A 23,688-nucleotide genomic window follows, 5' to 3' on the forward strand; every position below is an offset into this window, starting at 1 on the left:
CAAAAAAAAAGCACAACGTGGTCTTGGAAAAATGGCTGTACACAACCGACCGCACAAAATCAAGTCCTCATTTTTATTATTATAGCGCTTTTCACAACACATCCTGTCAATGCAGCTTTACAGAAAATAATGCATTAACAGAAAATGAAATTGTAATATCTATAAAGTCTTAGTCATCATTGTGCAGTTTGAGTAAAAAACCAATAAGATGTTGGTTAATGGAGAAAAAAAAAACTCACTGTGGGGGCCAGTTCCCCTCTGGCGAAACAGCATTAATATAACACCAATGTTAGTTGTTTATGTGCAGTGCAAGTCATGGTATAAAGTAAGTGTTAAGGGTCAGTGATTAAACAAAGATTTTGTATGAACTGTAAGAATATTTATTAATGTCTTTTGAAGTTCATCCTGGATTAACTGTAGAAGTTCACATAGATGCATTTTCCTTTGTTAGTTGGCCGATGAATGCTTTTGTTGGAAATTCATTGATCGTCCATGTATTCCATTTCAAGGGTGTAGTCCATCATTAGACCAAGGTGATGCAGGCAGAGATCAGTGAGATGAATCGCGATATGAATCCTGATGTTGAGACAGGGAAACTAATAGAATAATATTAGTGTAGATGCCATTTCATTTTTTTGCAAAGTTATAGATCATGATAAATGTTTCTGGTTCTGGCAGACCTATCTAAAGCGTCTTAATTGTGAGCTGATGGATAAATGAGGTGTATGCCTGGCTAAATAGATGAGTCTTTAGTCTAGACTTAAACTGACTGAGTGTGTCTGCATCCCGAGCTGTGTTTGGGAGACTATTAAAGGGGTCATATAATGCCATTTTTGTACAAGTTAATATGAATCTTTAGGGTCTAAATGATAACTTTGTAATATACTTTTATTAAAAATTCTCATTAGTATTTTAAGAAAACAACACTAATTTTACCTGCTCAAAAACAGCTCTGTTTTCAGCACGCCGTTTCAGAGCATATGACTTTAAATGATAATGAGCTTTGGTCACCCCGCCCCTCCGTTCTGGAGTTATTCTCCGTATAACTGTTTTTTTGACATTACTTCTTAATCAGTAACATACAAGTAAACCAGGTGTAACTTAGTGTTACCATGTTAACTGTAACACCTGCGTACACAGTTTTTAATAACACAATAACCATAACGCGTTGTTCATTATAAACGTGGGATTATGAATTATATTGAGAACGTCGTAACGTTATGGAAAACATGCCGTAATGTACCCTGAGTGTAAACATTAGCCACATTCATTGTGAAGCGTGCAAGCGATTTGCAAAGATTAATATAAAGGTTAATAAAACGTTACACTTCTTGTGGAGGTGCAGAGGGAATATAAATAGTTGGTACCGAATCTTTTTTCAGCAGCAGCTTCTTCGCAAAACCAGCTTTATACTGACCCTCGTTTATAAAGCAGTCTGGTGAAAAATGATTCGCGCAAACATGAACGCATTGACGTTGCTCGTGGGGAATATTCCCGTCGTAAACAAAACTCAGCCACTGCGTCTTCAGCGGTTCAGATTTAGGAACATCAAAATGACTGCTGTGTTCGTTATTACACCGAAGAACAGAACACCACAATCGCTTAGGCGCCATTCTGCTCCAGTATCAACAATGATGACGGACTATGATTGACAGCTCGCTCACGAGCGAGGGCGGGTCTGTGTTGAAACACTGCTGTCAATCAACAATCCTGGGAGGGGCGCCCGACCGTGTGACGTCACACGGTCGAACGGCTCGATTTGAGGCAGGGGAAAATATATAAGGAGATTAAAACAAAAACACTGGATGGATTTTTATCATAATAGGATGGTTGTGTACAGGCACAGCCAACACACATTTCAGTACAATCAACTTGAAAAAGTGCATGTACCATTATATGACCCCTTTAAATAGTTTAGGAGTGCTATGGAGCCAGACCATTCAAATCTTTGTACGCAGTTAACAATTTTAAAATGAATACAAAATTGAATAGGTAGCCAATATAACGATGATAAAATGGGGCTAATATGATCATATTTCTTGGTTCTAGTCAGCACTCTGGCTGCTGCATTTTGAACCATTTAAAGTTTATTTATTGAACTTGCAGGACATCCTCCCAGTAAGGCATTACAATAATCTAGTCTTTAAGTCATGAACGCATGAATTAGTTTTTCGGCATCAGCAACAGAGAGCATGTGTTGTACCTTTAGCAATATTTCTGAGGTGGAAGAATGCTGTTCTATAAACATTGGAAATTAGATTTTCAAAGGGCAGATTGGTATTAAATATAACACCAAAGCTCTTCGCTGTAGAAGATGATGTAACAGTACATCCATCGAGAGAGAATTTTAGGTTTAAGGTTTTTGGTCCAATAATTATCACCTCTGTCTTGTCTGAATTGAGTAGATGGAAATTTCTTGCATCCAATCTTTGATTTCATTTATACACTGCTAATTTGGGGAATTGTTACATTTTCATCGGGTTTTGAAGAAATATAAAATTGGGTATCATCGGCATAACAGTGGAAACTTATTCCACAATTCTTGATAATATCTCCCAGGGGAAGCATATATAAGATGAAAAGCAGAGGCCCTAAAACTGATCCCTGTGGCACTCAGAACTTAATTTTGTTTGATTTGACAATTCCTTGTTTACGCCGACAAAGTGGAAGCGGTGTGCTAAATAGGACCTAAACCATGCTAATGCAATCCACTAGGGCTGCACGATATATCGTTTCAGCATCAAGCATCGCCATGTGCGCATCCGCAATAGTCACATCGCAGAATGTGCAATGTAGTAAGGTAAACGTGTGTGTGTGTATATATATATATATATATATATATACATACAAATTTCAAAAGGAAAACTAGCATTATATCTGTCTGATATTACGTAATTTACTCCGATTTGTGGGTTCTTGAATACAACAAGTTTATTTATTTTTACAAATAAAAAAAGTCAGAAATTGAGAATTTGGTTGCAAAAAGAAATGCATCGTCAGTTATATGGAAGTATTTCAGCTACAGACAGGATGATGTTGACCAAAAACAGGTACTTTGTCAAGAGTGTCTTGAAATTGTTGCCAAAACATGAGGCAACATGACCAATTTGTTTGATAACTTAAGTCAGCACCACAAATCTTTGTATGACAAGCGCAAAGCTAGATCTGAATGCCGTCCAAAGCAAAAAATTATTTCGGATGCCTTGCCAGTGTTACACCATACGAGAAAGGTTCCAAAAGGCAGAGAGAATTCACAGATTCAGTAACATTTCACGCGAAAGACATGGTACCAATTAACAGTTTCCAAAGAGGGTTTTAAAAACATGATCCGGTTGCTTGGCAAGCGGTATGTAAATACCATTACATAACTATTTTTTTTTTTAAGTTATTTTTATAAACATTTTTGTTGTATTTTTGTAAACCAATCAGGGTTGGTGTATAACTGTAATTGTAAGTGTATAACTTTTTTAATTTTTCATATGGTTTAAATTAAAATATGTTTGTTTACTTTTCTATTTTCTAAAAAAGCGGTTTGCAATTTAATTTGTAATGTAATAAAATGTTAAATGACTTAATTTGTCATTCACATTAATTATCTTTTGTGATAATGAAACTTCATCCTTAGTGTAATGCTCTTAGTGTGAATCTACAGAAATAAAGCCTCCTGTAATCTCCTGGATCTCTTCTAGACACCTTGTTGACTTTAGGAGAGCACAAGGTGAACACACTCCGCTGAACATCGACGGCACCTCTGTGGAGATCGTCAAAATATCCAAATTCCTTGGTGTTCACTTGGCGGAGAACCTCACCTGGTCCCTCAACCCCAGCTCTATCACCAAGAAAGCCCAGCAGCGTCTCTACTTTCTTCGAAGGCTGAGGAAAGCACATCTCCCAACCCCCATCCTCACTACATTCTATAGAGGGACTATTGAGAGCATCCTGAGCAGCTGCATCACTGCCTGGTTTGGGACTTGCACCGTTTCGGACCGCAAAGCCCTGCAGAGGATAGTGAGGACAGCTGAGAAGATCATTGGGGTCTCTCTTCCCTCCATCAAAGACATTTACAAAAAACACTGTATCCGCAAAGCAACCAGCATTGTGGACGACCCCACACACCCCTCACACAAACTCTTTACCCTCCTCCCGTCTAGCAAGAGGTACCGAAGCATTCGGGCCCTCACGGCCAGACTGTGTAACGGCTTCTTCCCCCAAGCCATCAGACTCCTCAATACTCAGAGACTGGTTTGACACACACACACACACACACACGTGTCCTGAGTTCCACTTTAATTACTGTCACTTTATAACTGTCTGCTACCTCAATAACTGCTATGTGCATAGAACATTATCTCATAGTATGTTGTGTTTACATTTTTAGAAACTGTCATCTTTTTGCACTACTGAGTACTGGTCGGCGCTGCACTGTCTATTGTCCTGCTCATTGTCAGAAATTTGTTGTACTGTCCTGTACTTTTTGCACATGTTTGCATGTGCACTTTATATAGGTATATATAGGTTTTTTTATATAGGTATTTTATTTCGTTGTGTTGTCTCATGTGGTCCTATGTTGGTCCTTTATTGTTTTATGTAGCACCATGGTCCTGGAGGAACGTTGTCTCAGTTTGCTGTGTACTGTACTAACCTGTATATGGTTGAAACGACAATAAAAACCACTTGACTTGGCACTTCTTTATTCACAAATGAGACCCTTTATTTTAGGATAAGCAACATGCATTATTAATACCATAACATGTTAGATCATTGACTTTAGCCTGAATTGATAGATTATTACATTAATTCAACTTGGTTCCATTGTGTTCAACAGTGTATTCATTATTATAATAAAATAAACTACCCAAAATAAGTTATAAAGTAAAAAGTCATTTTCAGTTTCTTTTTTTAATTTTAATTTTCCATGAAGATCCAATTTCCTACAAAATCACCCCAATCATTCTAGAATAATTAATTCTTCTCAAATAGAGCTATTCAAGTCATCTGGTGAAGTCATCCTGTATTTTTTCATATTGCAAAATATTTAGCAAAAAAACAAGATATCGAAATGTCAGTATTTTCCAATATCGTGCAGCCCTAAAGTCTGCCAATGCCAACATAATTCTTAAGCCTATTCAAGAGAATCTTGTGATCATGCTGTTGGAGGCAACACTAAGATGTAAAAGCACTTGAAGAGAAATGCAGCTGTAATCAGATGATATGAGCAAGTCATTTGTAACTGATAAGTGCAGTCTCTGTACTGTGATGGGGCCTAAATCCTGATTAAAATTGTTCATAAATACTATTTCTCTGTAGAAATTAACATAGTTGGGAGGATAATACCTTTTTCTAGTATTTTTGACAAAAACAGGAGATTTGAAATTGATCTAAAAATAACCAATTTTCCAGGATCAAGCTGTGGTTTCTTAATAAGCGGTTTGATAACTGCCATTTTAAAGTTTCTTGGGACATGTCCTAAGGATAGCGAGGAGTTAATTATATTAAGAGGTTCTGAGATTACATCTTTAAAGAGCTTAGTTGGTATTGAATCTAACATGTTGTGGCTTTTGATTTTTTTGATAAGTATTGTTAGCTGTTCATGACCTATGACAGCAAAGGATTGAAGTTGCTCATGAGGAAAATTAAAACACTATTTTCTGAGGTATAATTGCAATTTTATTTCTGATGATTTCATTTTATCAGTAAAGAAATTCATGAAGTCATTACTATTGTGCTGCGACGGAATATCTGGTTCAGTCAAGGCTTTATTCCTAACCAATTTAGCCACAGTACTGAATAAACACTTAGGATTGTTGAGGATATTTTCTATGAGTTTGCTAATAATACAGTACTGTGCCAAAGTTTTAGGCACTTGTGAAAAATGTTGCGTAGTGTGGATGTCTTCAAAACTAATGACATAAATAGATTTCATTTATCACTTTGTCATACGAAATCCAGTAAACACAAAAAAGCTAAATCAGTAATCTGTGTGACCACCTTTGCATTTAAAAACAGCATTAATTCTCTTAGGTACACCTGGACACAGTTTTTCTTGGTTGTTGGGAGATAGGATGTTCCAAGCTTCTTGGGGAATTCACCACAGTCATTCTATCTATTTAGTCTATCTCAACTAATTCTGTCTCATTATGTAATCTCAGACTGACATGGTGTTCAGTGGGGGGCTTTGTGGGGGCCATGACATCTGTTGCACGGCTCCCTCTTCTTTTCTATTTGCAAAAGAAAAGTTTGGGAGTCTAACAATCATATTTCCTATTGACACTAAAGCTGAAGGTATACATAACCATCTTAACACAAATGCTTATGTGCCTAAGACTTTTGCTCAGTACTGTATGCTGACCTGGCAGCTTTTATTGCCTGTCTGTAGCCACACACTATCTTTCCATGTTACTGCAAAATACTTCTAATTTTGTATTCCTCCACTTGCGTTCCATTTTCCGAGCTACTCTCTTGAGAGCATGAGGACCATGGTGTGGGGCTTTTTTCTTTAATTAAAGGGGGCGACTATCAAGAGTGCTAGAGAAGACTGTATAAATATTACATCAAGTTCTTCTGGACTTTTTGGCTTACGGAGTATATGAGATAAATATAGAAGATTATTAGTGAAGCTATCTTTAGTGGTTGAAAGAATAGTTCTAGCTGAACGTGGGGTGTAGATTGAGTGACATTAGCTGATCACACCATACAAGAGCCTAGGTAATAAGAGAGCGATGCCAGATGGCAGAATTTCTATAGTATCAACATCAATCCACATGACCGAATGAAATCTAGCATATGATTATCCTGTCACATTTTGTCTGACTCCAATAGAGTTGAGAATATCGATAAATACTAATCCCAATGTATATTTTTCAGTATTTACGTGAATGTTGAAGTCACCAACAATTAAAGCGTATCCACATTATCTACTAGATCTGACCAAGGAAATCAGAATACGGCCTGGGTGATCTCTATACTGTAGCAAGGGCAAAAGATGACATATATTTTTTATTTGTATCTGACGGTGTCACTAAGCGTTATCAGTTCAAAAAACGTAAACTTATATCCTGTCCTCTGAGTAACACCAAAAATGTCACTATAAATTGCAGCAACACCACCTCGACCCTTAAGATGAAGGTCATGTTTATAACAATAACCTGGGAATTAGATTAATTAAAACTAGTATATTCATCCAGTTTAAGCCAGGTTTCAGTCAAACCAAGCTCATCCAAACTATGATCTGTAATTTAATTTACAAATAGTGCTTTGGTTGAAAGATATGTTTAGTAGCCCTACCATAATTTTTTTTTTTATATGATTTTTTTCCAAGTTTTACCTTAATCAAATTTTTCTTAATGATTTAGTGAGGGGGTTGTGTTTGGAAGTTTGGGGACCAGACACGGTCTCTGTGATATGTAGGTGATACAGTCTCTATGTGTTGTAGTTTGTTACCTGTGTGATGTCTCAAGGCAATTAGCAGATGTAATGATTAGTCAGTTTGTCTGCTTCATGACCTGGGCCACAGTTAGTCAAATACTTTCACTATTAAGACTATGAGCCAAATTACTAGAGAGGAGAGAGGCACCTTCCCTGGAGGGATGGAGTCCGTCTCTTATTAGCAGGTCAGGTCTACCCCAAAAACTCTTCCAATTGTCTATAAATCCTATGCTATTCTCTGGACACCACTCAGACATCCAGCCATTCAGTGACACTAATCTACTATAAACTTCATCACAATGATGATGAGGGGGCCAGCACTTATTACAGTGTCTGTCATTATGTCTGTCATAGTTATCTCTAGTGATCTCTGACTGGTGACGCCAGACATCATTATTTTTGACATGAATAACAATTTTAGAAAATCTACGTTTAGCATTAGCCAGCACTTGTAAAGTTGATCTGATGTTAGACGCCCGAGCCCCCAAAATGCATTTAACAATAGTGGCTGGAGTCTCTATTTCCATATTTCTTACAATATAATCTCCTATAACAAGGACATTTTCAACATGATTCTCAGTGGGTGCATCACTGAGTTGGGGGAATCAATTGGAAACCCTAACAGGAACGGGAGAGTGGTGTCACATTGCTGAGCGAGTATGCCTGCCGAGACCAATAACATCCAACTGCGGCCACAAATGGGTGTTCTCGTGCTGGTGGGGGTTCCCGTTTTCGCAGACTGAAACGCCCCCTTCTTCTTCACCTCTTCTGCTGAACTGCAAACTGTCAACATCCGGGTTAATATAACAACATTCTCCAGTTTTTCGGGATAATATAACAACATTCGCTAGTTAGTTTTTCTCAAACAGAAGTTTCAAAATAAGATCAGTAGTCTGTAATGTTGCGGTTAGCATAAAACTAACGTTAGCAAGCTAAGCCATCTAGAGACCGTTAGTCCAATTACATCTTAATAAAATTACATTTACGTGTAGGACAAGTTTATATCTCAGTCCTAACTTTAAGCATAGGCAGACGTCAGCTAGCATCTAACTAGATGACTAAACCAGCTTTTGAGCGGCTTGATTAGGTTTAATTTACTGTTATTACAACACAATCATTTTAGGGAGGCTCCATAGTAGCTAAATATGAGAATGTTGTGGTTGTGCAGTACATGTTCATTATCTTCTACGAGTTGAGGACACAGCTCTCTCTATGGCCCTCCCCTAGATACAAGTTAGTTGCTTCAAATAAAGGAACCCTTTGAGATCCAGTCCGAAACCAATACAGTTGTCTAAGAATATGTCTGAATTTAATAGGCTAATGAATAGATTAAAATAACACTTGGGACATTGTGCAGTTCCAGTCCAGTTACCAGACGCACTTTATGAAGGCTCAAGGATTCACTTACTCTTCCCACAGGCACTTTAGATGTTTTCAAAAAAGACTTTTTTTTTTTTTGAACAATTTACTTTTGAACATTGTAGTACGTAAAGTATAAAACAGATTTATTGGCATGCAAAAATGAAAGGGATTACACAATAAAACATGTCACAAATAAAACAAAAGAAAGGAGTAATAAAAGTGTTGACGATGTTGTTCTAACCACACGGACTCAGAGAACAACACTATGGTAGGCAGACATCTTCAGTCAGATACCTGCCATAAGCCATGTGCCTCAGCACCAGGCATGCGCTCGGCCAATTTCAGGCCACTGCCACGACCTGCAGTCTTATAAATTTTTCGAACAGTTATATGCATCAGACTGTCTTTAAGTTTGAGGTCCCCTGCCAAACTCTCATTAATATAAACGGAGGGGTGGAATGGCTTTGCGAGTTCCTGGAAAGTTTTAGAAACTCTGTTGAACACGCCAAGCATAGCCATGTCTAAACTCAGCGTCTCTTCAGTAATACGCTGAAGGACTACAGGTGGTAGGAATGGACTGTCCTCTGTTGAAATGGGTGTGCCTGATGGACAGCTTAGGGTTTGGAAGGGGTGGCTGATATGGGGAGATGGAGAGGGTGAGATGGGTGTGTCAGCTAGTCCTGCAGGGCTAGAGAAAGAAATGAGAGATCAGTATATTGGCTACCATCTTAATGAGCACCAAATAAAAGGAAATAGCAATATATGAACACAGTATATAATACCTTTCACTGCTTGGAGATTGGAAGGGGTGGCTGATATGGGGAGATGGAGAGGGTGAGATGGGTGTGTCAGCTAGTCTTGCAGGGCTAGAGAAAGAAATGAGATCAGTATAGGCTTCCATCTTCATGAGCACCAAATATAATTAAATAGCAAAATATGGACGCAGTATGTAACACCTTTCAAGCGTAAAGGTCTCCAGCAGTTGCCCACACCACCACCTCCTGATAGAGAGCATGTCCACCTGAAAGTAAAGTTATGCTTTAAATGTCTTCATAGCCTGATACAAATCCATGTTACAGTACTGTTTACTCATTGATGGGAACTATGGCAGTGTACATTTTTACAGATGTAGCCATCTCCTCCAGTGAGTACAGTACCTGCAGACAAAGTTATGTGTATGGCCTATTGGTGCATGTTAACTGTAGCCTCCAGATTGGACTAAATTATTAAAAGCCTTATATTTCACACTACAAATTTGATTGAGATTTGAACGAACTCACCTCAATGAAATCATATGGCTTTTGGAGGGTAGAATACATTGCATACTGAAATGAACATACAAATGTGTTAGTTGTTCTGCAAACTAGTAATCAGTTATCACTTCTGAAAATATTGCATCTCACCATCAGCATAAACACCCCACAGCTGTTGCTCTGATGCTGGGGAGATGCGCCCTGTGATGGTAAAAAGGGTGTGTGATTTATTATCAATGATTCTTATTATATGATGCCTACTGATATCTACACTCATTTTGTAGCTTTAATCATACAAAAAGTGTGACACCATTTAGCAGCAACTAGGGTCCATCTGCGTCACTTTATCAAATCATAATTTAAAAAAAATCAATAAAAAAAAAATCAAGAGGCCTGCCTATGTACGCTACTCTACTAAATGCAATGAATCGTGCTACAGCCACACATTTTACCTTGTCAGCCAAGTAAAATGACTTCCATGGTCACCGATTCAGACGTCTCGTGAGTTCAGTGTTGGAAAGATCAGTTGTTTTAACCATTCATTAAAACAAATCGGTTCACGGGAGTCATTAGTTCGCGAATTGGACGTGTCATTATCGGACGTGTGTGCGTTTGTGTCATTATCGGACGTGTGCGCGTTTGTGTGATTATCCCGGCGGTTAGGACATCCCACAAGATTTGTGTCATCACAAAACATTTTATCACTGGATAGTTTTTTTTTCCGTTTATTGAAAGTGTGGTTTATGTCAGCTGAATGTGCGGAACGCTTTTCAGAGAAAATAAGGCATCGTATTTCAGCACAATTCACACCCAGCGGGTAATTCAGAAAAAAAAAAAAAATCTCTGAATGCTCCACATGAAACTTTAGTCTTCCGACCTTACCATCGTGTCGATTTATTTTGATTAATATGTGCGAGGAAGAGAGAGCAAGACAGCGCTTAGTTTTGAGACGGTATACTTTCGCCTGGCTCCAGAGAGAGAGAGTGCCCAGCGACCGGGCCTCCGTATGAGTACCGCATGAAATGTACCAACAAAGCATGAATGAGGATTCAATAATAACAGCACAGTATTTCAGATAGAAAAAAGCCAAGTCAAAGTGGGTTTACTCACACACAATGTCCAGTGCCCAGGCTGCCAGGCAGGGAGAAGCACCACGTCTTTGGATGCAAAGTCACACTGAGGAAAATAAAAAGAGTTCAAAGAGGAACTTGAACATGAGGTTAAAGCTGAGGTACAAGTTCTGTTACATTACTACTCACAATCATTTTAGCAATTGGAGAAGCCTCATATGGAGGAAGCCAGGTGACCACCACAGCCACGGTTGCAATGCCCTTTATTTGAAAACAGATGCATAACACTTTGTGTAGGCAACAAAAGAATACAGTCAGGAAACATGAATACACAGATTATGTTAAATGTAATAAATGTAACTTACATGTGCATTTGCAGCCTTGACGATAATGTTGAAACAACAATTTGCAATCTAAAAAAAACAATGATTAATTAGTAAGACAATTAATAAGCTCACACCATAGGAAATACAGTTAAACAGAAGTTTCTCAGAATACAATAGTGGTCAAATACTGAACCTTGAGTCGACTCTTATATCTTTTAATGATGTATAGTTTGTCAAGGTAATAACATTAAATCTGATAGTAACTTTGAACTATTTAAAAAAAAAAAAACACTTCACTGCGCCGACGCTCTGGCAACGGTTAACAGGTTAAAGGCTTTTTGTGTACAGTTTGACCACCGTTTCTATGCTATATCTGTAAAAGACTATTTTAGACAAAGATACCTACCACCAAAACGAGGCAACGCGCCCACCAAAGTTATCTGTGTCACCATAACGAAGCAGCGTATGTGGCCGCTACTTCATGCCTCTTAGTATCTAGCTAACACGTTAACATCCAACTTAACAATGTAACGTTACTGTGCTAATGTTAACTTAGTCTTCGCTGCAAACTCTAGCTTCTAGCTACAAGCAGTCGTATACGTTGCGTGAGCTGCGGAGCTGTGTGTGTGTGTATGCGGCTGTTCTCTGGCAGTTTCCAGTAAAAGCTATTGAGTTATTTCAACCACCGGTTTCAGTGCCTTATTCGAACCCTCAAGATATTACAATTAGCTATGGCTAAGACGAGATAGCATGACATTAGCGGCTACCGAACCATGCTTGCCGCAATTATTAATATCGGATTCGGATACCATATAAGATTAAGACGACACGACAGCTATATCAGTGACATAAATGAGAATACTTCCCAGTCAGTGTTGTAGAAATAAACAATAGCCTACTTACTGACATAATCTCTCATCGAATGACCGCTTGACTACTACTTCTCCCGGGAAAATCGCCAATACAGAAAGGGAAATGACATCATACCCAGTGTGCCTTGCGAAACTCTTCGTGATTGGACGATGAAACGCTATCAGGAACACCCGATGGGCTTTCTTGTGTCATTAGGGGAACGCCCAAGCCGCAGTTGGACCCTCCTCGCCGAGACAGCACCCAAACACACTGCTGCGGGGGCTGTACAGCCGGAAGCAAAGTGTGTGTTACTCTCTATTCTGCTGGCCTTCACTGACCTCCACTAGCATCCAATGTGTGTCTCTAATAGATGTCGACCAACATAATCGGCATTGGCATCTGTGGGCAGCCTAGTGTTGTTGTGGAACACGTGTTTGACGCACGCTGCCCCTAGTCATTTTCCAGCTGAGTGAGCAGACCTCATCCAGTGCTCTAAGGAAGGAGCTAAGCTCCTTGGAGAAAATGGTAAGGATTACATTTGTATAACTTATTTATATTTAATTAAAAACTTTTGATATGTTACTGCCAACTTTGAGAAAAATGCGACATGACGTTCGGCTACTTTGGATATTGATAGCGTAGTTGAAGTTGCATTATCACAGCAGAAGGGTTGCTATCATGTCACAATAAGTAAGCAAGAATTTTGCAATTACAGACAGTGAACCTGAGACTTTTATTTGTTCTGTTTGTGTGTCTTATATTTGAGAGGGTTGTCACTCAATGCAGAGAAATAAGTAATAAAAAATATACCAACGCACTATAGGCTATTGAAGGACTGGCTTTGGTAAGCTCAGACGTTATCGGTTCTGCTGTCGGTACTGGAGAAATTAAGAAAATACATTTATTATTGCTATAAAGAGAAAGTTATTTTATCTCGCCAGCCATTTCTATGTATAATAATATGAAACCATTTGTCTGTGATGCAATTTAGCTATTCGCAGTCGGAGAGAGAGAGAGATCTCACGCACAGCGAGCAGAACAAGAGCCCTGCTAAATGAGTGACAGAACTAAACATTCAATCGTAGCCTGGTTTAGATCTGTGATTAGACTGATTTTATTTTAGATTTCGCCTTCCAAAGATTATAAAAATAATATTTATACATAAGCCGCATTCTGTCTAGCACAACTTCCTTCCCTTCACAGCGGTGCACTGACATTTCTCCCTAAAACTCAAACTTAACGTCAGAATCAGCACGATCGGTGATTGTTGTAAAATGCTACTGTTGCTAAATTGCGGGACGCGTTTAATAATAAAAAGAGCGCAAGAGATACCGTCCATTCCCAAGGCGGCACACGCTCCGAAACAGACCACAAAGAGACAAGCAAAGTATAGGCTACTTTGAGTTTCATGTGCGCATCTAAATGATCAACTATACACAAAAATATGTCAAAACGACCGGCTTGGAGATTCACTTGAACACAGTTTATGTCTTAAATGGATGTAGATATGGAAATAGTTGGGAGAAAATATGCTGCATCAGGAGCCTATTAGACTCGGTCTTAAAGGGGAAGCTGTCTATTAAACATGTGACGATTGAGCCATTACTGCGAATCAAACAACAAAAGGCAAAGAGAAAATCACTTGCAGCTCTTGAATGAATAACTTCTGCATTAATGAGCATTAATCTATCTATGATAAACTATGCAGTGTTATTTTACAATTGATTACTTTATTAGATTGCTTTTTAGACCAAACCTGAACAGTAATGTTAGTAGACCTTCCTGAAATTAAATCACTGTGCCTATATAACGTTTATCTTTGTGTAATATATATAATATATATATATATATATATATATATATATATATATATATATATCAAAAAGAACCGTTAAGAATACCGTTGAAGTACCGGATCGATAAGCAGTATCGGTAATAGTAATACCATTAAAACCTTAACAATACCCATCCCTATGACTGTGCTTCTCTTGGATGCTCTGAATATTGGATTATGTGTCTGGATTGCTCCTTAATTAAAGCTGCATTTGGATCTCAACCTTCGTGTCTCGGAGCAGTTCGTAACACCTGCTTTGTTTATTTAATGTATTTGTTTTACAATATGTTTTTACATTATACATTTTTAATTTAAGTGTGCAAGTGCAGATTGGTCAAGTGTTCAATAAATGTATTTGTTGAGAAATTTTGTCTATCTTAAGTAATTATTTGTGTTACATTTTATCTTTCAAATAAAAGGTTCAAATAAGAGGTTAAAAACAAGCACATATCGGTCAAATATCGGCCAAAATAAATCTGCAGCAACAATCGGCCATCGGCCGACCCGGATTTCAAAAGATCGGCATCGGCCTGAAAAAAACAATATCGGTCGACCTCTAGTCTCTAACTCGTTAACCTTCTCCGTCAGCCTGACAAATTCCTTACATTCATCACATGTATATCCCTCATTGCTGATAGAAAAAGCTATAGTAAACATGTGGCATGCAATTCAGGAAGCAATAACATAAGCGGATTCCATGACTTTCCTCAATTGTTTGTTGTTGTAGTTGTTATGGTTGTTCTTGAGTGGTGAGGGTTTGAGATTGATGTGAATCCCTCATGTAATTGTTTGCTGTTGTTGTGGTAGTTTCTGATCAGCAGAGGTTTTAGTTTGATTCAATAATCCATGTAAAACCGAGAAAACGAATGCACACAGTCAAAATGTGTGTTTTAGACAAGCGGGAAAAAAAGAAAAGTAAATGGGAGCACAGTAATATACACGCAGTTGAACCAGTAGAAAAGCTGGGGGAAACTAAACTGACTGAACAGCAATTAGTTATAGGCCTCAAAGTAGATGGAACTTCAGGTTACTCCTTCCGATGACGTGGACATATGGCATTAAGAAGGTTTTTTAGCAGTCAGAATGAAGTTTTCCTGAAAGTTTGTGCTGACAACCACCCAAATGAACTCAAAAACACAATTTTGGCCAGATTTTGTTCAAAATGATGTTTCACCCATTGGTTCTTCGGTTTTGTATTAGTATACTCTGGCCTTTACTGTACAACAACCCACCACCCATTGTGGCTGGAACTTTTGTTCTGGCAAAAGTGCTCTTTGCTCTGGGACCACACATTTTGCCTTCAGAAAATAAAAAAATCTTGTCATCTTTATATCACCTTATAATCATTTAATTTAGATTCTCAGTAAAAGAAAATTAATGTTGGATATATTGTGTGTTGGACTTCACAGAGAAAGGCAAATTGCCATGTTTTATCTCCAAACTAAAAATGAAAGGAGGTTGTTTTCCCCAGGCATTGAACAGAAATGGAAGATTAAAGAATGAAAATTAAGAAACACAATACAGCTGAAGGTCATTGCGATGGACTTTGTGCACTCTGTTGGTCAGTTGTGATCTCTTGCACTCATGAAGACGATTGTCGTCCTGAGAGCTATAAATGCTGAATTTGTGGGTTCTCAAAGTACAGACCCTACCATAAATGGATTTTAAATGAAGAATTACCATTGCTAATGCATTTTAGTCCAGGGCTGGGTTTGATCTGTGTCCGAGCAACATGACCCTGAGGGCCTGATTTATCAACCACTTTATTAAATCAGACTTTGAAAAAGAAGAAAATGAAAGAACATTGTTTGGGCTTTCTTCTTGTTGCTATCAGTTGAGTTGTACACAGACTTGCTTATTTTTACCATACTAAACCATACCAATCTCAGACTTTAAAACCAGAAGTAGTAGTAATAATAGGGAAAAACAAAACTGAAATATAAATACTGTGTGGGGGAAAAAAAGATTGTCAAAAATGATTGCAACTTTCACGCAGATATCCAGTCAAATGTACTTGAGAAGGATGAACGGTGATGACATCACTTTCGAAACTCATTCGCGTTTGTATTGGGACATGTTGACCAAATGCTGAGATTGTGTAGATTGGCTGTTATGCTACCCCATGTAAGTACCACACAATCAGTTGCCTGTTTGGTGTGGGGCTGTCCACTGTTTGTAAGCTGGTTTACGAAGTCACAGTGGCATTGAAGAGCAAGCTTTAGAAATGTTTCATCTCCTTACCAATAGAGGAACGTCTTCAGATGATGCTTAATGGTTTTTCTGAATGTGGGATGTTCGTGGAGAAAATTTTTATTACCTTAAAGGTCACTTGAGGTGCTTGACTACGATGTTGATACTGCTTTGATGTCTGATATTGTTGCAGTTTGTTGTATTCTTCACAATATTTGTGAGCTAAACAAAGACCATTTTTTTGCCTGACTGGAACCAGACATGGTGCAAGAACCAGATGCAGACATCTTCCAGGGCTTGGCAGGGCAAAATGCTAAATTTTTCCATGGCACTATGATGACACTTATTTGATGTGTATTGTTGACCTTTTGCAATATGAAATATCATTGTTAAAATATATTTCATGTCTGAAGTGCATGAATAAAAACAAATAGTAAAAGTTGTTTTGTAAAGTCTTGATTTTAATTTCTTTAGAAACATCTGTTAGAACCAGTACAAAAGTTTAAAATACGAATTTGAAATAACAGAAAAATATTGCACTAAAGAATTACAAAAATGAACACACAGCCAAGTTTAAGCGCGCGCACACACAACAACAACAACATCAACAACCGCCATTCGCCACTAAGTGGCGGTGACGTCACCACGACGCTTCCTTCCTTTGCAACTTTGTTTTCTGCACATGTGATCATTAATGAAATGACCTGTCTAACACCATAATCTCTCTATTACTTGATTTTTATCTACAGGGTTTGCACAAGGTCCCTGAAGTGCTTAAAGTGCTTGAATTTAAATAATAATTTTATCATTTTTTTTATTCTCACTTCTTGTTCTTAATTGGTTTTAATGTGAATTGAAATGTGTTAGATAAATTAACTTGCCTTGCAGAAATGTAAGTACTGGAATACCTGGAAAATCACCTTTGTTTTGTTGAGAAGTGCTTGAATTTAAAACGGATTTCTTCTGTGTAATGTGTGTCCATCAAGGATATTATATGATACTGTACTCCACTTTCATTGAATATTGTGTCTTTTAATATCCTTGGTTCTTTACAGCCATATAAAAAGTAAATAGAAATATTAATTTTAATCACACATAGCACAGATTTTATTTAATTATAATTTTTACTTTGAGCATTTTATATTGTGTATTAAATAACTTTATTTTGATTAGAAATTATAATGTGCATTTTTCTAAAAATGTAAAATGTTCTATCAGACTTTGTCATGGATATGTTTTTATATTGAATCTTGAACCTCATATCGTATATCAAACCAAATCAGGAAATAGCCATATTGTCCCATCCCTATTAATATTGCAATCAACATGTTATCTTTCTTTATCGATAAAATACATAGTTGCCTTTATATTTAAGAAAGAGGGGCCTTCACAATGGAATCATCATATTTGATGGTCCTTTGCAGACCAGCTTGTCTCCCAGCTAAACCTACTGAATACCAGCTTGGCCACGCTGGAAAACCAGCTAGACCAGCCAACAATCTTAGGCTGGTTTTAGGTGCTTTTGCCAGCACTGTTAGTGCTGAACATTCCATTCAGCATGTCAGAATATTCTGGAAGTTCAGAGACCTGTAGTCGGTCACAGCTCATTTTCTGAAGTGCATGTGTAATTAGTGCAGCTGTAAGCTCTTTGCTTTTGTTCTTCCTGCAGCTTCATCTAAAACGGGGGGTGTTCGCTTTGCCCAGGAACCCGCTGCTGCCGCCACTCACTCTCATGTGCATTTTGATGAGAAACTACACGACTCCATCGTCATGGTTATACCAGAGTCAAATGGAAATTTCCTGGTTAAGGTGAGAGGGAATTATATTGCCTCATTTGTATTCCCTGTGATGGTTTTCAGTTAGGAATATGAACTCCTATTACAGCAAGAGCATTAATTATGTGAAATTTGTTATCATGTTTGAGCTCATTTCCCACCTCACACCAAAATGTCACCCTTTAATAATTATGCGTCTTATCAACACAGAAAAATGTAATGAATAAACAACTGAAACTGTTTTTGATGGGAACTGTGTATTGTATCATTTCCGGTCTGGATTTAGAAAACAACACTGCACTATCGCTGCTGCTAATAAAGTGCCCAGCTATATTATTGAAGCCCTAGATAGTAAAAATACTTTACTTTGGTTTCATTTATAAATCGATTTGTGGCACAATGTTGATTCAATTGTCCGTCCTTTTAAAAAAAGAAAACATTTGGGTTACCGTAAATGATAAAATACTCACTGTATCAAAAGTATACCCCAAAAAACCTAATATGTGTTGGCATGATTTTTGTGTAATAAAATCGCTTACAATATTTTCTGTTTAAAGTTACAGACAATTTTACAGCTTCATTGCTATGATGACGATACAAAACAACAATAAAAAAAAAAACTAAATTTTATGGTTTACACACAATGCACATCCAACACATTGCATCTGAATGTATCAAACCATTCACTCAAGCACTGCAGCACTATAAACTAAATATCAAACAGTCATGACATGCATGAATGGAATTGGTTACTTACAGTTTTGTGGTTGGATCAAATTGTGTTTTTAACTGTCCCATCGTTCAATAAAAGTTCATTTGCAAAGCTTGAATCATATTGTGACTGGCTCACATGCAATTCACATTAATATGAGCTGAAAACATGCAATCCACGCTGAAAAATGATGCACACACTTCTAAATCTGCACTGATGTGACCAGTAACTTGGTTAAACTTCAGTCATTATTTCCTGATGTTGGGATGCTTCAACAGAGGCCTAAGCTGAGACGCTGATCTTTACAGGCACGACATATTCAATCTTCCATTGTCTGTTTACTCTGGACGAGACAATGTTCTCCCAGTCAGCGGTAGCAGAGGAATGGAACAGGAAAGAAGCCATTTTAAAACTTGCACCGCTCTTAAAATGCGGCAAACATAGCCAGAAATGCAGTAAAACAGTCAAATACCTTCATTTAGTGCATGTTTACTTGATTATAGTCATAACAGAAAGATGAAAAATGTCAGTCTCCTATTAAGAGTTATAACTTGACATTGCGTCTGTTAAAAGCGGCACAAGATGAATGGTCAAAGCAGTTATTCCATTGCATTTTTGGGTAGAAAAACATTTACAAATAGTCCAGGTAGGCACAAGACGATATCATCATAAAGTCTTTTCAATGTAGCGCAATATAAGGCCTATCTGTCTTGTTCTATCCTCTTCACCCTTCTGGCTGAGCACCTGTGGGCTGGCCATGTAAAAATAGGCGTTGTTGTCTTGCTGTATTGACAGTCATGTGCTGATGTATTCATCTGTTTGACTTCACAAAGTAGGTAGAATCCAAAAAATATTCAGCTTTGTTTAAATAAATGTTCTTTTTGTACTGAGGAGAAGGTTTTGAGTTTTGAAACTTACAATGTTTTTTATAGAACAATGACCTCTTGCATGTTAAAAGATGAAGGTTAATTGTATTCCTTATGTCATGACCTCTTTAATTAGAGGGTCAGAATGTCAGGTTCAGAAATCACCCAAACTTCAAAACAGACATTAAGTTTGACTCCCCTAATCCTGATTGTATATAACATAGTGACCTGCTGTACAAGGATACTCCATCAAAGACTTCTTAGATTCTCTTTCTTTTTCCACAGGTGGGCTTCCTTAAAACTCAGCACAAGTATGAGATTGTGTTTACGTTGCCTGAGGTGCCAGGGCTTGGGAAAGATGTCTGTCCGGCCCCCATCCCAAATCCACACCTCCGGATCACTAATTTAACCAAATCTCCAGATGGTAGGTTCACCAGTCCTGGTTCAAAAACATATTTTATTATATTTTATGTACCATGGTATTCTTTGAAGTACCTTGTTAGTGCCATGTAAATACTATGGTTATGTAGGATACAAAGGCAAATTGCAGTTACTACACTTTCTGTTCAAATTGAGTTTGAACCAAAATTAGGTCTCTCTTGATATGATCTGCATTATTCTCTGAGAAAATGGAGTAAAACCATTTTATACTCAACATGGTTTGCTGGACAATTAAAAAAAAACTTTGAAGCCATTGTTTCTCACTTGGTTGGCGTAGTTGCATTGTTTTGGCTCTGTAGGGCAGAGGTGTGCAGCAACAGAACTTTTTCTGTAAGAGAAGTAAAACTATTGAAACAACTGTTGAAGAAATGTATTCACATCTTCCCCGGTTTAAAGGTACAATCCGTCACTTCTGCAATTGTAGCATTGATAATAGCAAAGCAACAATAAAGCCCAAAGTATACTTTGATTTTGACAAGAACGCTCAGAGTCTGCATACAGGTGAACGCGAGTTACACAAATGCAGGTATTTCCAGACTTCCTCACACACCCGCTTTTGAAGTTTTTGCCTTCGTCTGCTATTGTCTGCCGGCGAGTGCATCTTCATGACAACAATGGCTCAACTGTGAGTTTTGCCACTTTTTGGACCCACTAATTAGTGCAAATAATTCACACTCAATAATATTTGACACTTGTCACACTTAATTCACATAATTCACACTTGTATAATTATTAAGCATGTAGCTTTTATGACCTCATAGTAATTGAAGGACAACTATTTGTACTTTTCTAAATTATATTTGTGACTGCATGCAGGACCATTTAAAATGAATGTATTGAATATTTAAAATGAAAAATGTGCTTAAAAATTGTGGCAATCTTAAAAGACATTGTGACCATTTCAGAAATTCTAACCTAAAATATTGATGTGTAATTTATTTTACTTTATTATTTTACTGGACACGTTCATTCTAATGAACAACATGGCAACATAGCTTAAAGTTTATGTGCAAACCCAAAGGTTATTGTGTATTAACTGAAGCATTTGTTATTTTCATCATCGTTTTTATTCAATTTTGGTTATTAAATCTTTAGTTGTCTTAAAAATATTTGTTTTTGGTGAACTATCCCTTTAAAATGGTGCAGAATCACCTCTGTATATAAAATATTATAATTAAAATTTAAAGGGATAGTTCACCCAAAATGTTTAATTCTCTCATTATTTACTCACCCTCGTGACATCCCAGATGAGTATGACTTTCTTTCTTCTGCAGAGCACAAAGGGACATTTTTAGAAGAATATCTTAGCTCTGTAGTGCCACACAATGCAGTGAATGGGGGCTGTGATTTTGAAGCTCCAAAAAGCACATAAAGACAGCATAAAAGAAATCCACAAGTCTTCAGTAGTTAAATCAACAGCTTCTGAAACAATATGAAAGATGTGGGTTAGAAACATCAATATTTAACTTATTTTTTAACTGAAACTCTACACTTTCTCATTCAGCCACCTACTGGTCAAACATCAAATATTGATCTGTTTCTCACCCACACCTATCATATCACTTCAGAAGACTTGGATTTAACCACTGGAGTCTTACAGGTTATTTTATGTTTCTTTTTTGTCATTTTTGGAACTTCTAGGTTTTGGACACCATTCCCGTTCATTGTTAGGATACTGAAATAGTCTTTTAAAAATCTTTGTGTTTTTTATTTTATAAGAAAGAAAGTCTTACACATCTGGTATATGTAAATCTTTTTGGGTGAACTATACGTTTAAGTGGAAAATTCAAACATAGTTTCTCAGCCCTGTTAACAGTCCTAGCGTGAACGAGTTTCTCTCATGAACGCACAAAGGAGAGCTGAGCTGAAGTGATTTTTTTGGTTTGTTTTGTGACTCCATATATTCCCATACTTCCATTTGTGTTCTTTACTATATGTATAATAGACTGTTATTTTAAAATGTGTCAAATATTACTAATAAAGAATGACCAGGTGTCTCCAGACATTCCACTAAAAGTCTAATTGTGACCTAATATTAGCTGTGAATGAGAAGTCTCCTGCTCACATCTGAGCTGTCAATGTGTGGGGACTAGTGATAAAGATCAGATCATCATGCTTTTCTATAAATGAGGCAGACATATCATTCTTGCTGCCTTTTCTAGAGTGCCTGATATTTGTATATTGATGGCTGAATTTGCTCTGTTATTCTGTCCATCTCTCTCTTGCTCTTTGGTTGAATGGTTTCCCATGTTTATCTGTCTGTAGGAGGTCTAAGGGTGACGTGTGAATATATGGCCCATCAGGAGGGAGTGATGAGTGAGGAGCTTCAGATTGTTAGTGAGAGCAAAGATGATGTGTTTGTGAAGGTCAAAGTTCATGCCCGTGTTATGGGTAAGTGAGAGCTGCATGTTAAAGTAAATGTTGTAGCCTTTCTAATATTGTGTCCATAGTAATTTAATATCTGTTATCTTCAAATAAAAGTTACGAGATGTTAAGAGGTTACAAGCAAGAACCGGCTTGACATTAATGATAAACTTACAAAAACACACAAAACATAAAAACATGGCAGCTGCCTGTAGTTCTCCCCTGAACTGCCATCTCTGGTCGCCTTTATCCCTCGCTCGCCTCATCAGGCTGATTGGTGTGCCTCATTCCGGGCTGGCCCTGCCCTCCTCCGTGCTACATGAGAATAATTGCCAATAATGAATGAATGGTAAAAACTTGCTAAAAAACATTCCACTATTTTGGATGGATAAAATAAAGTCTCACCTAGGGCTGGGCGATATGGCCAAAAATAGCATTTGAATCAATATTTATCACAATGTACATTTCATACCATTAATTGGTATGAGTAACAGCAGATCGAGGTAGCCACTAGCTAATCGGCCGATTTAATGACTTTAATTCAGTTAGCTAGGTATGTGTATCACTTCACTAACTTCTTGCATTTTTAGCAATACCTGATTCAATCATATATTGTAGAACATTAGCTAAACATCGAAAATTTAGTTTTTTGTTGATAAATATCAATATCGTCTCATCATTAAATTATATTATAAATATTCTGTTTCAGTCTGACATGCATCCCTTGATAGCACGCATGCATCTCTCAGACGTCTATTTGATGTGTGTGTTTACTTCTGGAAGATTTAGGTTGTTTGCTCATCTACAATATGTCTTTACGACATTTCCTCTCGGAGGTCAGTAAGTTAGCTGTGGCTTTAAGAAGTTTAGAAAATTCTAGAAAATGAAGTCAAGCCTATAGACAATTTGCCAGTTAGCGTCTGATAGGAGGTGTACTGAATGTGAGGTGTCCCACTGGATGTATTTTAAGGCCTACATTCAAACTCCGTTACTGCTTGACATAATGGGAAAATCAAGAGAAATCAGCCAAGACATCAGAAAAAAATGGTGGACCTCCACAAGTCTGGTCCTTGGGAGCAATTTCCAAATGCCTGAAGGTATCACATTCATCTGTTCAAACAATAGTACGCAAGTATAAAAACCATGGGACCATGCAGCCATCATACAGCTCTGGAGGGAAGACGCATTCTGTCTCCTAGGGATGAACGTAGTTTGGTG

At 37.5% G+C, this 23,688-nt stretch overlaps 1 protein-coding gene across 1 annotated transcript in view; it reads left to right on the forward strand.

Moving 5' to 3' along the window:
• adissp (adipose secreted signaling protein) overlaps positions 1-23,688 on the forward strand; it is a 50,917-nt gene that overhangs the window by 23,910 nt on the left and 3,319 nt on the right. The window contains exons 3-5 of the mRNA XM_052134974.1: positions 17,982-18,121; positions 19,951-20,089; positions 22,372-22,497. Coding sequence (XP_051990934.1) covers positions 17,982-18,121; positions 19,951-20,089; positions 22,372-22,497 — 405 coding nt within the window. The remainder of the gene's footprint in view (positions 1-17,981; positions 18,122-19,950; positions 20,090-22,371; positions 22,498-23,688) is intronic.

This window comes from Xyrauchen texanus, chromosome 1, assembly GCF_025860055.1.
Source record: "Xyrauchen texanus isolate HMW12.3.18 chromosome 1, RBS_HiC_50CHRs, whole genome shotgun sequence".
Classification (NCBI taxonomy): Eukaryota; Metazoa; Chordata; class Actinopteri; order Cypriniformes; family Catostomidae; genus Xyrauchen; species Xyrauchen texanus.